The sequence below is a fragment of the Sceloporus undulatus genome, chromosome 1 (genome assembly GCF_019175285.1).
Source record: "Sceloporus undulatus isolate JIND9_A2432 ecotype Alabama chromosome 1, SceUnd_v1.1, whole genome shotgun sequence".
Lineage (NCBI taxonomy): Eukaryota > Metazoa > Chordata > Lepidosauria > Squamata > Phrynosomatidae > Sceloporus > Sceloporus undulatus.
Window position 1 is genome coordinate 96,609,717 of NC_056522.1, and position 19,267 is coordinate 96,628,983.

A 19,267-nucleotide genomic window follows, 5' to 3' on the forward strand; every position below is an offset into this window, starting at 1 on the left:
TCATCATCATCATCATCATCATCATCATCATCATCATCATCATCATCATCATCTTAAACTAAACATATGCCTACCTTGTTAGTTCTTTAGATGTATCATACACACCATTGTAATCATAATCAAACACAGGACCAGTGATCACATTTACACCATTTCGGGCTGAAGCATATGTTGGTAATAGAATTGCATTAAAATAGTTCCAAATCACTGCAAACAGAAGGGAAATTTTTAACTAGGAAATCCCATACTTTTTACAGAACTAACCATATTGATGGAGTCAGGCATATCTAGATGTAATTCCTGAACTAAGATTATAGACTGTCTGCATTTTACTGATTTGTCAAGCTTGGTTTGTGTGTGAAATGAATGCATTTTGCTCCACTTATGGGTGGCATCACTGACCCCTCAGCAGGCTGGACATTTAGAGTTAGAAGGCTAGGCCTATGCCATCTCTAGCATGCTCCCAGCCTATGGCCCCTGATGTGTCAAGGGAACTGTGAATATTGCTTTGACTCATCCTTGTATTTTTGGGGAAAGCCTTTTTGGCAAAGTGCAGATAATGTGTACACTCCATCTGGATACCATAGGTCTTGCCCAGATCCCAGCTGAAGTCAAACTTCAGTTTATTCCTTCAAGGGACTGGGGAAAAATTTCAAAATCATAAGTCAAGCTATTGTGCATCAATAAAAGATCTCTGAGATTTAAAACCACCCTTTGAAAGATGTTTATTGAAGAATCTATTTAAAAATCACTGCATTGTTACTTAATTTAGAGATACTTTCCCTGAAATACTTCAATTCTCAGCATGTGTAATAATGATAAATAACCAGATAATCCAAGCTATGACTGTCCAAAGTAGGTTGAACAAGCCAAAATACAAAGAACACTTTTGTCTACATATGCACCTTCTTCAGTTCAAACATAAATCATCAGTCTTTAAAAAAAATTCTAAACTAACTGGGAAACTATACCTATTAACTTCAAAAGAGCCTAGGATGTTAAACCAGAGTTTGAAGTTGGTGGTATTATTATTATATTTATTTTAACTTCAAAAGAGCCTAGGATGTTAAACCAGAGTTCGAAGTTGGTGGTATTATTATTATTATATTTATTTTAACTTCAAAAGAGCCTAGGATGTTAAACCAGAGTTTGAAGTTGGTATTATTACTATTACTATTATTATTAATATTAATATTCCACTTTTGCCTCAGAATAGGGACTCAAAGAGGCCCACAGTTTAAAAGAACAATAACATTTAAAACATACAAAAATTGAGCATTAAAACAGAACTGAACTATTACAATACAAAAACACATCAAACATTAAAAGAACAAAATGCAATTAAAAATATAAATGTTCTTTAAAACAGTACAAAAGCAGTACTGCATGTTTCAGAGCCATTCTTCTTTTGAAGATGGTAATCGTAGGTGCTGTTTGAACTTGCCAGGATATGCTGGGGAAAGCTCAAAGTATCCTGGCCCCAGAGCTGTCCCAACCTCCCCGTTCCTTGGTCCTCTGTTCTAATGCTGAGTGGCTGTTTGTACATACATCCTGTTATACTGCCCAATGTGGCCACCACCATGGCAAGTCATCTATGTCTGAGGTCAGAACAAGGTTCCCATGGTGGGGCACCTCATTCTGACCTTAGAGTGAAGTGATCCACAAAGGTGGTGACCACACTGGGTGGCATGGTGGGACACCAATGTGAACAGCATGGGAATGAAGGGCTGTACATCTTCTGGGAAGATCTGGAGAAAGTGGGGACTTTTTAAAATCCGTGTTAGTGGTATTATGCCTGAATCAAGTGCTGAATAGCCTGGGCATAGTCTGGACTGTTCATCCAAGACTCAGGAATTGCACTCCATGCTAAGCAGATGGGGGGGGGGGGTATCAGTTTATTTAGCCCATACAGACATGGCCCCTGTTTCCCAATACCAAAAGCTATGATCAGTTAGAGGATTCATTATTTAATTTGGCTTACACAAGGAAAAACTGAACATGCTGTGTTTGTGAAGAAAAGGTTCATTATTATTTCCATGTGTTAAGATGTGATAGTCATCTGAAACAGGAATAAGCACTTAAGTCATTCAAGTAAACTGCCCAGCAATTACTTTAGATGTGTTTTGGAGACTACCCAATTCTAGCATGATGCAATGGTAAACTTAGCTTTAAGAGTTATTTTTTAAAATTATTTATTAGTTTAAACTTACAAGGGCAATTTTAAAAGCATCCATTATAGGACTAAATGCATTTGTTACCACCTAGAATAGATCCATTCAATTTATAGGATTTAACAGTCCCATTCATTCAATGAGTTTATTCTAGTTAGGAACAGCAGTTGGATATAGGCCATACCTCTCATTTTTAAAAGGTTGTTCACTGCTTTGTGCTTTCCTTTTCTCAAAACTATCTAAAACAGTTATAAATTTACAACTATAATCCACTGGCATGTGATACCTGCTATTTAAGTAATTGTTGTCTAAACACAACAGAGCATAAGCCAGCACTTACACCATGTGCTAATTCACTTCCATTTTGTGAAGTCACATCGTGTTATCTATAAAATTAGAAGTTAGTTACACTCCAAAAGAAGTGATGTTACCTCTTGTAATCATAGCTTCAGATATTTATATCCTGTATTTGTTTGTACGCTTTTTGTAAAAAGGAAGAAAAAAATGTTTACCTTGAAAAGCAGGATACATTGGTACAATATTGCTTGAAAAATATCCTTCATATTTACTGTTTCTTTCATCTTTTATCAGATCTAGAAATATTAAATGTAGAAAACCTGAATGACAAAATCATCTGGGAGCATTTTCAAAATAAAATAAAATTACTGAAAGTTTATTCTGATATTTTTACAGATTATACTAAACTCTAGTGGAGTTACATTACACTTGCTTTACCCAGCTTCTGTGCTGTGTAACCAACATGACACAGTCTGTGGATCAATGTCAATGCACATGATTAAGATTCCAATACATGATTGTAATGTGCAGAGGCCATGCCTACGATCATGGTAGATTTGCATATTTTCATGCGCAACTCCATTTACAAGCTGTCAATTGAATACGAACATTGATATGCATATGTCTTTCAATGCAGGATTCCAGCCTCTAGTTTCTATACATTTTCAATAGGCATTTTTGATTATCTTTAGGATTTAATCATTCAGGACTTAATGTATAGAGTAAGCTTTATCCATTCATTGTTAAAATGTGTATAATTTTAACCTACAATCAGAAACTTCAAACTGTAAAACTGTGCTTGCCAATAAATCACTTAGAAATCAAGAAAGGAAATTGATTTACTTGGTGGGAAAAGAAATCCATAGTTTAGCTGAGGATGGCTTTTGTAAAATGAACAAGTCTGGCTGCCATTTAAAGGAATACGACTGTCAACATGGAAACAGCTTGAGATGGCTTCTGCAGAGGCATTCCAGTTCTCCTAGTCAACAAAAGATGAGCATTAGTTGCTGCACAGGAACTTCACATAAGCTTTTGCCAACCTAAAAATCTCCTGATGTATTGGACCACAACTTTTATCATCCCATATAGCCCAGCAGACCAGGAGATGAAGGGAGTGATACTCTAACAGCAGCACCAGATTGGGAAAAACTGACATAAATTGAGAATTGAGATTTACCAATCATTTCCTTCTCTGCAGAAGTACTTTTTTTATGGTATTGATGGTATGATTTAAACAGTGAAGTCTACTCGACAACAACAAAAGCAATAGTATCCACCTGGAGTTATTGAAATAGAGTCAACTTCTTCAGTAACAAGTTTTCACCATTTATACACACACACACACTTGTCACACACACAACAGAGGCCTTGTCTGCACAAACCAAAGAAAACATTCTCTTCATGGGGAGTGCAGACAATGCACGACCCAAATTCTGGTGTGAACAGGCCAGACAGCACCTGGAAGCGGGGTATACATCCTCCCCAATAACCAATTTTTAAAAATTGCCTTTTGCTCCATGTCTTCCTGGAAGATTCAGAGCTCTCTGGTGCAATGCTGGGAGGTTGTTTGCACAGACATCCCACTGTACCATCCAGCACTGGAATGGAGGACCTTGTAATGGGAGGAATGGAGGACCTTGTAATGGGAGGACGTTGAGGCAGCTACCCCCAGTATATTCTGGTCTGTGCAGACAGTGCACAAGATGCATCTGTGTGCCTGTAGTTTTGGAACATGCTATTTGAGAGCTACAAATATTTTTTCAGATTATGTGCATCTCTCATTAGATTACACATTCAGTGAAAGCCAAGAGACTTTCAGGAGCTGTGAAATCCAAATACTAGAAACAAACTCAGTGTATGAGTGTTTCACAGTGATAGCAACCACTGTGAAGAACCTAGATATCTGAGCTTGTAAACCTTCTACTTCTTTGAATACAAATTCATTTGAAGTAAGATTCACAGTGACAGACCCAACATTGCTTTGAACTCTCTGTTCTAAAGTATCCACTCTTCTCTACCTTAGGCCCAAAACAGACGGCCCGGATAGAGCGGACTTGTGCTGCTCCGATACTGTTTGCACTGGGACTACAGCCACCACATATGCAGAGTCCCAATCCAGGCTGCCACTTCAGTCCTGAACATATTTGGGGCGTGCACCATCTAAATGCCACACCCCCTTTCAGGCCTGAAGCCACATCATTTTGCCTGTGTGTTTCAGGCCTCAGTCTCTCTCAGGATGTTCAACACATGTTGTTTAAGAACCATTTGGTTTAGTTCCTTAGTCTTTGCCTGTGACTAAAACAAATCTAAAGTATGGCTTGCCATTCTTGCCTCGTCTGCTGATGTTACCATTATCATTTTCTTTTTTAACCGTGCCCCTATATACACACATAATACTTACATGCTTTTTAACAGTATAGGAAATCCACAAAGGCATCTTGATATCTTGACTAAATCCAGTGACAGAATGTTGGTTGTGAAGAAGGCAATAAATCTGCTTCTTCTGGAGTACTCTGGGTCTCCCAAATGGCAGATTGTATTTTTCTATCTTCTTTACTAGAAGTGTGGGGAAATGGGCATTAATTCTACCTCCTTAGAATATATTATCAAGATAAAATCTTCTGTTTCAGTTACAATTTACTCAAGTAGTTTACAATCCTTACTTTCTGAAATAGTGAGATTTATCCGTGGTCGAATATGTAGCAAGCCCTAAATGGAAAGGAATTAAGAAGATCAGGACAAGTCATTCTGTGTATCATTTTGAACAAACATATCACCAATCAAAAATCAGTAAAATCTGATTAAAGCATTTACTATCTTTATCTGCATGTGTTCATATTTGATGGCTTTATCTGAATATTTTGCAACAAATTTTAAACTTTTCATTTCATTAAAGCATGACAGTTGGAATGGTCCCATTTATGGACCCTGTAAGAGATTTTACTATCTAGTGTGGTGTGGTGGATTGAGTGTTGGACTAGGACTCTGGAAGACCAGAGTCTAAATCCCTGTTCAGCCATGGAAACACATTAGGAAACCTTGGGCAAGCCACAGTCTCTCAGAGAAAAGCAATAACAAATATCCTCTGAACAAATCTTGCTCCCAAAACTCCATGATTGGATTGCCTTAGGGTCACCATAAGTTGTAAGTTACGGGAAGACAAGCAACAACAACAGAGAGTTGAAGCACACCGTAAAAAGAGTTTTCTTAATGTATGGGTTTTGTCAGACATAATTCTTGATTTGAGATGAGTGAGATTTCATCATGGATTATTTTACAAATAACTGAGATCTTCCCCCAATCAGAAACAACTCTGACCATTTCCTAATAGTGGTGGGAACAGCAGCAGGAGCACACAGGAATACAAAAAGTCTCTTCCTTTCTCACACAGTAAGTTGCAAACATATCCAGCTGAAAAGCCCAGGAGTCCATGGGAGGTGCAATTAAACAATTTTGTTCATCTGAATACATACCAAAGAATTACATGAGCAGTGAGGATCATCTGTAGAGATTTTAAGCCCTGTGAAAGGACATGAAGAAGGCTTACTTTCTTCTTTGGGATGCTTTGGAATATAATTGGCTTTCTTTAAAAGGTGGTTGAGGCTTCCATGAGTTCCATTATTAGGTGCTGGTGTCAAATCAAGGAGATCTATAATAGTTCATAAAACATTGCCAAAGATATTCAGATACAATTTTCTGCACTGCAATTCACATGAAAGTATAATCGTGGTCACACCATGCTTTCACAATTTATGTTCTCATTAAGACATTGATGTTGTTTGTAGGACTGCCCTGGCCACTACCCTATGGGTGCAGTCGCCCCTCCTTTCTTGTGGACTTGAGGTCTGCAGTCTTAAATATTCGTGGCGGGGCAACCTCGGTTATTTTTAATGCCCCCCCCCCCACAGCACACACCCTGCCTGTACTCATGGGCATGCACCCCATTCAAGCCTATGGGGCTTGAATATATGCAAGTCTCAGTTTTTGCCGGGGCGGGGGGTCTGGAATGGATCCCTTGCAAAAACGAAGGGCCAAATGTATTATCATGTATTTTTAAAAGGCAGGCTGTGACCATATTGGCCTAGATCAGTGCTTCTTCATCAGTCTGATAACCCCTGTATCAAGTAAAACTCTTATTTCATTCATCAATCAAGGTTTTGGGAAGCAAAACCTTATTACACGTGGGCAGTTAGCAGTAGTTAGAAAAAAACACATTTTCTTTAAAGATGGGAAGCAATATATATATATATATATATATATATATATATATATATATGAAGTTTTGAAAGATGACAAGAGAGAATAAAACTTTTAAATAAAGAGGAAATGGGAAGAGTGAGAAGAGATTCAATCTAAGACTAGGTCCATAATCTGACTCTAACAGCTTTGAACAGGCATTGATATGATAACAGATTCCTGGAGCTAACCAATATAAGAAATATAGCCATACAACCAGTAAAACTCTAATTTATTCAAAAATATTTTTAAGATTTTTGTATGTTTAAGAAGAGTTTATCATACCACACATGAGATTGTAGATTTCAATGTTTTCAAAGGGCTCAACTTCAGTTTGAGACTTGAATCCAGGTCCATATCCAACAAACAAAGCCTAGAACAAAAGCAACATGCTATTTTAACGTGGAACATCCACTTTTCTTGAACTGATTCAAGTGAGAGTAGGTCCCAATAAGGTCAATTGTGTTTACTTCTGAATTATCAGATTGTGCTCCTAGAAACATGGGGTAGAATCTTTTGTAAGGGGGCCTAATGTGTGCAGGAATTAGAACTGCACAGAATGACCAGAGGTCCTCTTTTCCCCCAGACATGTCCTACATTTCAACCTTATGTCTAGGGATCCGGGAAGAATTCCGAAATGTCATCTGTTTAAAACCTGTCCTTGTGTCATCTGGTTAACAGATGTATTACTGCTGCTGCAATGCAAAGGCCTCGTTAGTTTTTGCCAAGCAATAAACATGACCAAAATTTTTAGCCTGTAATAATATATCCTAATGACTACAGCAAAATGGTTGAGTGGCATGATCCCAGCATATGGGGAGAGGGGAGGCGGTGAGAAGATTGTTACTGACCATGTGGTGTTTGTGTTTTTGTATTGATCCACGTGTGGAAAGAAAAGGAAGACCTTGAAGCAGATCAGTGGCACCAAGGAGAAGAGAGGGGTGAAAGTGTGCAATTTGGGTTGAAGAAGAAGCAGGAGGGATGAGAGAGCAAATGGGAAAACTACAAATGAAAATAATAATTTAAATGTAGGTTCAGTCAAAGAAATAAAGTGGGCCCTTATTATCTGCTGGGGTTTGGTTCCAGGACTCCCATGGATAACAAAATCTGAGGATGCCCAGATCCCATTAAATATAATGGAAAAAGAAAATGGTGTCTCTAATATAAAATGGAAAATCAAAGTTTACTATTTGGAATTTATACGTTTTTTAAAATTAACTTTTATTGTACAAATCATAAAAGACAAGCCACCACAAACAAAGCAACAACACATACTAATTTATACTTTTTTGAATATTTTCAAGCCATGGATGCTTGAATCTGTGGATAAATTATCCGTGGATAAGGAGGGCCGACTGTATATTGTAAACAAACAAGGCATTTTAACAGAGATAAGTTCATCAAAAAAATATGGTTGCATACATAGTAAAGTACAGGACATGTAAATAACTGTAAATAAACCATATGAAATAATTTTGCATTTATATTAGTGCTTTTAGCTTTTAATTTGGTAATGTCCTACATTTTTCAGTGCCATGTCCTCCTTTGTGGTTATGACATCTGGTCACTCTGGAATTGCACAGTTGTGTAACATCTGTATCCAGTAGAGAACTGCTGTAATATTACTTCATAGCAGGGCTGGCAAAGTGTCTGATATGCATTGATGCACATCAGTTTACCTCATGCAAAAATGCACGTTGCACAGGGATGTGCAGTGTGCATTGGTCCTGATGCACATCAGATACTCTTGCTGGTGTCCCCCTATGCATCTTTCTAATTCTTTAAAGGGGTGTCCTAGCACCTCTGCTATATATGTAAAGTTGTGTACCTTAATGAGTTATATAGAATTCCTGCAATTAAAAATAAGGGAGTAGAGGGAAGTAACTTCTTCCATTTAGCAGCAGGAATTCTTTTTCCAGTCCCCGCAATAAGGTGGCTGAATTTAATGGACATCAATTCCATTCTCACTGAAATGAAGACCCACACTGCAATCCCATTTGTATTTATTTCTCACTTCTGAGCATAACTACATTACATTGTACTGTATAAAGCTTCAAAAGGCTAAATGTCATTGAAAAATAGGCATTTAAAAGTTCTTCAGCCTAATAAAGCATCCTACAACTTGAACATCATGATTATTTGAAGGGGCAGGGGCAGGCAGTGTAGACAGCATCATCACACAGGATTATTCACACTCTTAGCCACTCACGCTTTGAGAGATCTCAAACTCTTGCATTAGCTTGTGTAGTTTAGAGATGAGGTCTCAGGAACAAAAGCACTGTTTCCTATAACATCATTTCCTATAACTAAGGTGCTGGAAATACTATTGTATTTTTTAATGGACAAATACATATCTATGTGTGAATCTGCACATTGTGGGGAAAACACAAAATCTAGAAAGATGTATATTTGGTTCACATCTGTTTGTAAAACAAAACAAAACCTCTGTCTACAGCAGAAATAAACAATTTAATTTATCCACCCGCTTGTGGCTGCATATCATTTAAGCAACTCTCCAATTTTGTGTTTACCTAATTAGGTGACATGCAGGAAATCCAGAAGAAAAACATATGTTGGTCTAATCTATCTGACATGAAATTTAGGTTATTATAGACTTTCAGACCAAGTCACTTTTACTTTGTCTTTGAAGAATCAGCAAATATCAAGTCCAATTTCTTTACAAATGTTATTGCAACCATGGTTTACATGTTACAGCCTTCCATTTATTAAACAGCATTCAGGTTGCATTCATGTCAGAAACAAATAGGTCATTTCATCCCAGGCAAACAAGTTTGTAATCTCATGTAGTAAATGTTTCTTTTTTTCAAAATACATCAGTTATTTCAACAACCATTGCTACCTTTCTGCTATAAAGAAAATTTGCACATTACTGTTACCAAGAAAACAGTGAGCATATGTTCTCCAGTAATAAACTGAAACCAGGGCAATAGCATTTTCTTTCCATTAAACTGCAATGCCTACCTCAGGGAGAGCCAGTTGTGGGGTGAAGAAGGATGGGTAACCCAACATTTACTTTTCTGTGCGCATCTACACAGCATATAGGCCAGGGGTAGGCAAGTATTAGTTCTCCAGATGTTTGGGTCTACTAATCCCATTGGCCCCAAGCAGCATAGCCAACATAGAGCTACTTTTAGTCAAAATGTCTAAACCAAATTTAGAACTTGGGAAAAGTTGAGAAACAAACATTAGCCCAGTAGCAAAAGAAAGGAGCAGTATTGTTCAAGACTAAATTGGCTCAAGAAACATAGAGGTCAAAAATGATGAGGCAAACCAGACCTCAGCATTTCATCTAAGCTTCGAACAGCATAATCTTATTTACCTGCATATTTGGAAAAACATTGTCTGATCCATGGAATCCACCAGTGCAATACTTGAGTTCAGAGGGTGTCCTGCAAAACATAGCCATAAATACATAACTATGTCAGCTAGAATGTATTATAGAAGACCCTTGAGTAGGTAAACTTTTTTTCCTCTGGCCTTCCTCTTTCCACAACAATCCCCTCACTAGCACCCACAGCACTTCTTGCAAATCCATTCCTGTTCCCAGCAGTGTGATGCCTCATCTCACTACCATCACTGTCTTCCTATCCCCTTCTGTGCTCAACTCAAACTTATTTCCATGCCCTTTAAACATGATATGAAAATGATGGCTATGTAGGGTAGGGATGATGGGACTTGGAATTCAACAACATCCAAAGGGCCACATCATTCCCATCCCTACCTTAAAGCAAACCTATTCTTCAAAATACAGCTTTAAAATCAAGGCAAAGGAAATGAAAGTAAAAATAAGTTATTTTCAACTGCTATACAATAGATGTTACAGCGGGCCCTTCCCTTATGTGGAGGGATCCATTCTGGATCCCCCCGCATAAGGGGAAATCCGTGTATGCTCGCAATTCAGGGCAGTGTACACACCACGGGCGTGCACATCATTTCTTTAATTGTCAAGCAGCTTCCACGTAAGCTGGAAGCCGCATATAGTGTGCCTGCGTATGGCGCGGGCTTGCTGGTACTTAAGAAAAATAAACATAAAACCTAAAAATATACTTGTTTTGTTGCTACACCACAGAGCCAAACAGAAGCTTCATGCACAGGTAAGTTCCACAAAGCTAAGCTTTTATAACTATGGATGAAAAAGCACTGGCTTACCGAGCAAGTTGCCACTGCTGGTCCATATACAAGTGCACAGCTTCAATCCGGTCATTCTTGGCATAATGAAATCGTTTGGGAAGCATCTGCTTCAAGTATGCCTTGAATGGTTGGTCTGGAGCCAAACACTGAAATGTTGAAATTAAAGTTCATGTTAGCCCCTGTGTTGGGCTGTTTCCCTAATCAGATGAACAGAGTTCAGCTTATGTAGCAGGTTTCCTTTTCTTTCCCCTGCATTGTGCTGTAGATAGTCACTCAATTCTCCAGAGCAAATTTACAGGGTCCATTTGGACAGTGTTTGTGTCATGTAGGGATAGGCACCATTGGCAACTATTCATTACATTTACCAAATTTAAGTTCAATCAGATAACAGCAACAGGAGACCGCATTGACACCATGCCCCTAGAAGCTGAGTTACATCAGAGGCCAAAACACTACCATACTCCCTTGCATCACTGATTCCCTGGCCAAAATACTAGTTAGTACAGTACTTTGACTTGAGAATTCCCCTTTTCATGTGGGGAAGGCAAAGAGGAAGTGGAACTGGGATCACTCAGCTGGTGTTTCAAGTGGTGATTAAATCCTAAGGGTAAAGGTAAAGGTATTTCCTTTGACACAAATGTCTAATCGTAACCAACTGTATGGGACAGGGCTCATCTCCATTACTAAGCTGAAGAGCCAGCATTGTTCGAAGACAGCTCTGTGGCCATGTGGCCAACATGACTGCACCGAATGTTGTTACCTTCCCACCAAAGTGATACCTATTTATCTACAGTATTTGCATTTGCATGCTTTCGAACTACTAGGTTGGCAGAAGCTGGGACTAGTGACAAGAGCTCACTCCATCATGCAGCACTTGGGCCTCGAACTGCCAACCTTCCGTCAATCACTAAGCCACTGCATCCCTCGACTAAATCCTAGCCAGGGCTTCTTTGGCTCTCCAAAGTGCCAGATGAACGCATTTCACTTTTTCCTTGATTTGGAAAGCATGAGGAAGGTTGACATGAGAGGAGAGTGAATCCAAGTGGACAGAGATTTTGCTTTGGTATACCCAGGTCTCTACCTTCAAACTGAGATGGCTCTCAAAAAGCTATCCAACTGCACTTCACACTTCCTTTACCTTCCCTGCATGGAGAAAGTGAGGAGGCTCCTGAACCTTTAAGACCCATGGCTCTTGCCCCACCTGTCTCCTGCTGCCCCTTTTCCTTCTGAGGTGTTGGGCCTTTAGGGAAAGATTAGTGACCAGAGACTCAATCTGGTTCAGGCATACATGCTAAGCATCCCCTTCTCTTGCCACTCCTAGGCCAAGATCCTGTCTCATGAAGCAAAGCGAAACTATGCTCCAGTTCCATTCTTACTCCCTACAGAATTCACAATTTAGCTGCTAGAATGCAATGACTCGTAGAAATCAGGGCCCACCTTGAATAGATTGACATCACAAGGGGGGATTGGAGAAAGGTCCATAGCCCGACACAGACCAACAACATCCTCTGCCAGGATCTTCTGAGGTCCTCTAGAGGTCTTACCAGATGATGTGACTAGCTATGGGGGCATAGCCAGTTGCTTCTCTAACCTCCCCTCCCATCATCAGCTACTGAATGACAATGAGTAGGAGTAGGAGCTACAGAAGCTAAATTGTAACTCATAGAAGTGACTTTGGACAACGTGGAGGGAGAAAGAAAATTCCAACCTCTGCAACAACCCTTATGCTATCATTAAGTTACTTACAGGATATCAGCCATATAGTTTTGAGTGAGCCTGAACTGTTCAAAACATTCATTCATTCTCTCTCACCCTCCTCCCACCCACCCACCCTCTCTCTCATACTCTCATACTCAGACACACATGTCAAACACACAGCATCATGAAAGCTATTTCTATGTTATTTGATTTCCTTTTGTGGGGAGAATGAAATCCCATATGGACAGGTGTGATTGTATAAGCTTCTTGCAACTGACTACCAGCCTACTGTGAGTGCCAATTGTGTTGGGTTGAAAAGCACTTTTCAGCAGTATGAGTTTTTACAAGGTGGAAACAGTTCCTCTGTATGAAGGATATGTGTCTATGACAATTGGTGAGAGTGTGTAAGCTCTGAATACACTCTAGCAAATTCAGGCCACTGTATATCCAATTGTTAGTCTCAGCAAGAGAAGAAGGTATCTGTTCTATTTGATTCAGTGAGTGTATTTGGGACTACCAATTGGATTTAGGCCTCTAAATCCAGTGAAAAAGAATGTAAATGCTACAAACCAAAATGCTAGAAGCCATGACTGTAATGACAATACTTACTGTAAGATTTTGGACAATGCCTTCATAATCAACTAGAAGAGTCAGATGAAATAATTAGTTACCTAAAGGTTAAAATAAAAATAACAATAAAGTACTGCCTAGTAAGTAATTTTAAATATAAAATACATCTTCATCCTTATCAAGTATTAAGCCCTTTATCATCCAAATTAACTTAATCATGAAACACAGCACAAGGATGCAACAGGCCAGTATACTGACCTGTTATACACACACACACACACACACACACACACACACACACTGATTAGGATGGCTAAAAACTCCTCCAATTGCATTTGTATTTGTAAGGCTACAGTCTAGTCTTAAGAGATTTCTGAATGCAGTTAAAGCAGTAGAAGTATCTAAATGAATATAAACAAGCAGTAACCATCATATGTCTAGAAACTATACAAGATTAGCACCAATATGATGCTTTAAAGGACCATGGATTTAACTAACCTGAGCTGTAACAGAAAGTTAGCAAAAATAAAAGGAGAAATTTTATTGACTGATTGATCCCTCATAATTAATCTCTCTCCACTAGTTCCAGCTGTCCTTTGTTCCTCTTTGTCTTACAGAAGTGAATCCTTTCTATTAAGTATATTTTCAGTTACCATAAGTAAAACTGTATTAATTCAGAATTAAGACAGTACTATCTCTTGAAGATTTTTTGGACTGTAAAACTGTAATGGCACTATAAAAATAAATGATGGTGGTGGTGGTGGTGATTAAGTTCATGGAGTTGCCATAAGTTGACAGAGGAGGAGGAGAAAAAGAAGAAAAAGAAAGAGGAGGAGGAGGGAGGGAAGATACATGCTAAAAAAATCCAGATAAGTACAATTCAGAAAATCATGTCATCCAATTATGTTAATCACAATTTCAGGTGTTTGATCAAATGTAACCAAAACGACATCACTCATGCACAGTAAAGAGGTATCAACATGTTAGGAATACCCCAAAATTTGCAGAAGTTTTTTTTAAAAAAAAACTTTTCAAGGAAAAGAAAACATCAGGTGGAATACCCTTCTGAAAATATCCCTTCTTGAACATGCCTCAAGAAGAGTTTATAGACATAGTTTTTTGTGGGTTTTTTGGGCCATGTGGCCATGTTCTAGAACAGTTTCTTCCTGATGTTTCACCAGCATCTGTGGCTGTCATCTTCAGAGAATGCTTGACAGGAAAAAGTTGAATATATATACCGTATTTTCCGGCGTATAAGACGACCGGGTGTATAAGACAACCCCCAACTTTTTTTAGTAAAAATATAGAGTTTACGATATACTCACTGTATAAGACTACCCCTCTTCCTGTGAAGCTTGCAGCCGGCCATGCGTGCACATGCAGGCTGCAAACAACCTCCAGAGGCTTGTGAAGCTGGCAGCCGTGCGCAGGCTGCAAGGGGCCTCCGGAGGCCTATAGAAGCCTGTGCGCGCATGGCCGGCTACCGGCTTCACAGGCCTCCAGAGGCCCCTTGCATCCTGCATGTGGCTGCTGGTTTCATGGGCCTCCAGAGGCCTGAGAAGCCAGCAGCTGGCCTTGCATACGCGCCGGTTTCCAAAGCCTTCCAGAGGCCTGAGAAGTCAGCAGTTGGCCTTGAGCACGCGCCGGCTTCCAAAGGCCTCCGGAGGCCTGAGAAGCCGGCAGCCAGCAGTAAGAGGGCAGTGGCGGCATGGAACAGGCCTGTGGGAAGCCATTGAAATCCACAAACATATGGATAATTTCAACCGGAAAGAAGAAACCCTCAAAGTGAACAAAATTTGGCTACCAGTCCTGAGGAATAGCAAAATAAGGACTCAGCAAATGCAAATGGGAAACCACTCAGAGTCAGGGGCTTTCCCAGAAGATAATGATCACCAATTAACAGACACTAATCCTCTTTTGTATTAGCCTCCCAGCCCAAGGCCTGTCATCAACAACAGAACAATACACATGCAAATCACTCCTGCATTCCCAGGCTCACACAGTATATATATACCCACTTTTACCAGGCAAACATTCTCTGAAGATGCCAGCCACAGATGCTGGCGAAATGTCAGGAAGAAACTCTTCTAGAACATGGCCACATAGCCCGAAAACCCCACAAAAAAACTATAGTTTGTAGACAGTCTGTAGAAGGGCAGGTTTGCAGCCCAATAGCCAACTACCATCAGGAGCAGGCAGTCTTTTGTTGCTGTTGCTCAGTTTAGAGACCTTCTGTGTGTAAGGGTATATACCCTACATTTCCCCTTTAGATGATGGGAGCTGCAATCTAAGTTGCTTATCCCTGAACTAAACATTCAAATCATTTCAGATGCAGGTAAGTGCAATCATTTCTTTATTTGTTCAATTACCATTTTTAAAATTCTGTCCTAAGACAAAAAAGTCAAACTATCCCAGCGCAGAAGCAGGGAGTGACCTCACATGGGTATTTTGCAATGGACTACCATAATAGTAATGTAGTAACACAGTCTCATTTCCTATAGTTTTAAAACTACAAAATATACAAATAAGTAGAGCAAATTAGTCTTGCAGTTACATACAAGAGTAATACTCATCTGGAACTTTTTGGGGTCTTACGCGAGGTGCAGGGCCAGGTACAACAAACAAGTCTTCAACGTCATCCAAGTATGTATTTAGGTATGCTGCTTTGTTACAGCTGGCTGCCTCCATCCCTTCCAAAGAAAAGAGAGAGACTACTTTTCAAGGAAACAGTAGCTTATCAAAAAATATGGATAATTTTTCCCATGTAGTGATAAAACTTTGCTCATCAAGTATAATCACCAGCGAAAAACTACCATCTAAGTGGTAAATGGACTTGAATGATTGAGTAAGATCCAAAACACACTTCAGAAATAAACCTATTTGAGACTGCTTTAAATGCCCTGGCTCAGTGCTAGGGAATCCTGGGAATTGTAGTTTATTCTAGCACCAGAGCTCTCTGACAGAGAAGGCTAAATGTCTCACAAACCATAATTCCCTGAATTCCCTAGCACTGAGCCAGGGCAGCTAAAGCAGTCTGAAACTGAATTATTTCTGCACTGTGTTTTGGACCACTGGCCCATTCCGCATGGGCCAAAAGTACATGCACAGGACGTACTAGGGTTAGAAAGGGGCATCCTTTCCGGATGCCCCCAACCCTAGTACATGCCGAGCATGTACAAAATGACGGTGCCCATGTAGAATGCATAGCATTTGCACGTCGTGATGCGGTAAATAATAATAATAATAATTTGTTTTATTTATATACCGCTATTCCAAAGATCATAGTGGTGAACAGCAAGTAAGCTAATTAGCAAGTAAGCTAATTTTCCCCCAACAGTCTGGGTACTCATTTTAGCGACCTCGGAAGGATGCAAGCCTGAGTCGAGCTTGGGCCCTTTTGCTGGTCTTGAACTCGCAACCTTGTGGTTTTGAGTGAATGGCTGCAGTACAGGCATTTAACCACTGCGCCACCAGGGCTCCACTGGCACCTTGCATCATCATTACCATGCTGCAAAAAGAAGCCACTTTTTGCGGCTTCTTTTTGCTGTGCGGAGGAGTCGCGTGGTTTGGCTACTGAGGCTCCTCTGCGCAGCAAATGAAGGCGCTTTCCAGACCGGCCTTTTGGGTGGTCTGGAAAGCGCCTAAGTTTACTTACTTGAGTTATAAATTTGGTTGTTGTTTAACACACTAATCCACTTAATTGTAATCTATAATTATAATTTATTGTGCTTTTATTTGTATCTTTTCAAAAATCATGTTGTAAGGTGCCTCAGAGGCCCTAGTAGTGTGAAAAAAGCAGAATATAAAATGTAACTTTTCCAAGCCTACCATACAAGTAAGTAACTTGAACAACTCCACTTACTTCCACTCATGTGCATCAGCTCCTCCTGAGCTGTTGATTTGAAATACTGAATAATGTACATGAGCTATTAGATGAGTCTCAGCACAATCCATATGCACAAGCACATGGAAACAAGACTCTATATAGGCATCACCAACTAAAAGATTCTGCCTCTACAGTCCTTAGTCCAATCTGACAGCCAGGGCTGCAGTTGTGTAGCTCCAGTCACAAAGTGTACAATAAGGTTGATCATACTTTAAGAGGGGAAGAAGAGTGTTAGATTAAATTCTTTCACAACTGATTGCTTTCAGCACTAACTATACAGGTAAATGTAAATGTAAGCCTCTGATACTGCACACGATACTGCACACTTATGTATCACTGGCAGAAATGTTACCAATCTATATAGAGCCTTCCCCCACCCTATATATCATGTTATCACTGGTTCCCAACTAAATCCAATGGTTAGCCCCAACGAGAGTAAACCCACAAAACAACAAAAATTACATTGACTTAACATTCACCAATAGATTCAATAGGTCTAGTCTATTTGAGACTAGCAACTGGCTTTAAACCATCTTTAAACATCTGAAGGTATATTATAAAGATGATGGGGTGAGCGTGTTTTCTGCTGCTCCAGAGACCAGTGGATTCAAATGGGGGGGGGGGATTCCACTAGATGGCAGTAGCAATTTAATAGTGGAACATACTGCTGTGAAGCGTGACAGACTCTTTTTCTTTGAAGGCCTTTAAACAGATGGCCACTTTTCAGAAATGCTTTAGCAGTATATTTCTGCATGGTGGGGGCTGAACCAGATTCTCCCTGCAGTCCCTTCCAGCTCTATGATTCTGTAACTCCATAATTCAATATACATTAAATAGACATACCATGATCTGCAAGAAGAATAATGTTAATGCAATTATGCAGGTTCATTTGCTTCAGGCCATCCATCAGTAATCCCACAATTTTGTCTACTCTCTGTAATGCAAGAATGACCTGTACAACAAAAATGAAGAGAGGCAAAATGGATAGGTTGTCATGTAACACTGGTGCAAACTGGCAACATCAACAGGTTGGTGTCCCTGTGGTGATGAAAGTCACCTAGCAGTAAAATGTGTAGAGAAGACTCCTACAAAATCTGCTCCAAAGAGTTGAAGATCCTTCAGGCCAGCACAGAAAGTGCCATACAGGACTGCAGAAGGTGCACCAAAAATTATGCTCTTCCTTCTCTGTTCTTCTGACAGTTGCCTTCATCAGTAAAGGAACACCAACAGAATACCACTCATTGGCCTGGGACAGACCACCTGAAAAGGGCGACCTGCTAGCAGCCTTTTTTTCCTCTGGAGGAAAGCCGCAGCTGCCAAACTGCATGGCTTCCCTCCGGAGGAAAAAGAACCCGAGAAAAGCGGGTTCTTTTTCTGCCGCAGGGGCTGCATAACAAGTGTGCCACTGGCACACTCGTTACATAAGCGCCACACAGCAACATGCGGATGCCGTGCAATGTTTACGTAACAATTTACGTAACAATGGTGGCACCCATATACACAGGGCACTGCCATTGTTATGCCGCCATTATGTACTAGGGTTAGGGACCATGCGGTTGCCGTGCAGTCCCTAGCCCTAGTACTGGCCCTGGTACACCACTTATTGGTGGTATGTACCGGGCCACTGTCTCATAAAGGTTTTTAAAGCACAGTGTTGTTGTGTGCCTTCAAATAGTTTCCAACTTATGGCAACGCTAAGGTGAACCTATCACAGGGTTTTCTCAGGCTGAGAGGTCGTGACTCACCCAAAGTTACTCAGCAGGATTCCATGGCCAAGCAGAGAAACTCAGATCTCCAGATTCTTAGTCCTACATTCAAACCACTACACCATGCTGGCTCTCAAAACACAGTATTCATACGAAATAATTTTTACCCCTAGCCTTGTGACCAAGTTCCATATCAGTCTCAAGAATCAATTCTGTCTTCTCTAAATTAAGTTAACAATAGACTACAACACTGTGGGTAGCTCACTTAGTGATGACACGAGAGAAAGCCTTCTCAGAGGCTACTCCCACCATCTGGAACTCCCATCCACAGGAGCCAGTCTGGCTTCCTCCCTGATTTTCCTTTCACTGGCAGACAAAGAGCTGTTTGTTAAGCAGCTGTTTAACATGTAGGCAAGGAAGAATTTTATTAAGATGTTTTATTTATCTTTTTAAATTTCTGATTGTCTTTTAAATAATTTTATATTGTTTTATAAGGCAAATTTAATTGTTTTAGACATTTCATTGTAAAAGTTTTTTAACTACCTTGGGTC

The 19,267-nt window shown here is 39.9% G+C and overlaps 1 protein-coding gene across 1 annotated transcript in view; it reads right to left on the minus strand.

Annotated features, from left to right (window-relative positions):
* Positions 1-19,267, minus strand: part of ENPP1 (ectonucleotide pyrophosphatase/phosphodiesterase 1) — a 70,317-nt gene that overhangs the window by 3,038 nt on the left and 48,012 nt on the right. The window contains 12 exon segments of the mRNA XM_042447264.1: positions 75-207; positions 2,684-2,764; positions 3,312-3,447; positions 4,870-5,024; positions 5,132-5,177; positions 5,942-6,117; positions 6,990-7,077; positions 10,045-10,114; positions 10,875-11,002; positions 13,164-13,195; positions 15,683-15,814; positions 17,854-17,962. Of these exon segments, the coding sequence (XP_042303198.1) occupies positions 75-207; positions 2,684-2,764; positions 3,312-3,447; positions 4,870-5,024; positions 5,132-5,177; positions 5,942-6,117; positions 6,990-7,077; positions 10,045-10,114; positions 10,875-11,002; positions 13,164-13,195; positions 15,683-15,814; positions 17,854-17,962 (1,286 nt within the window).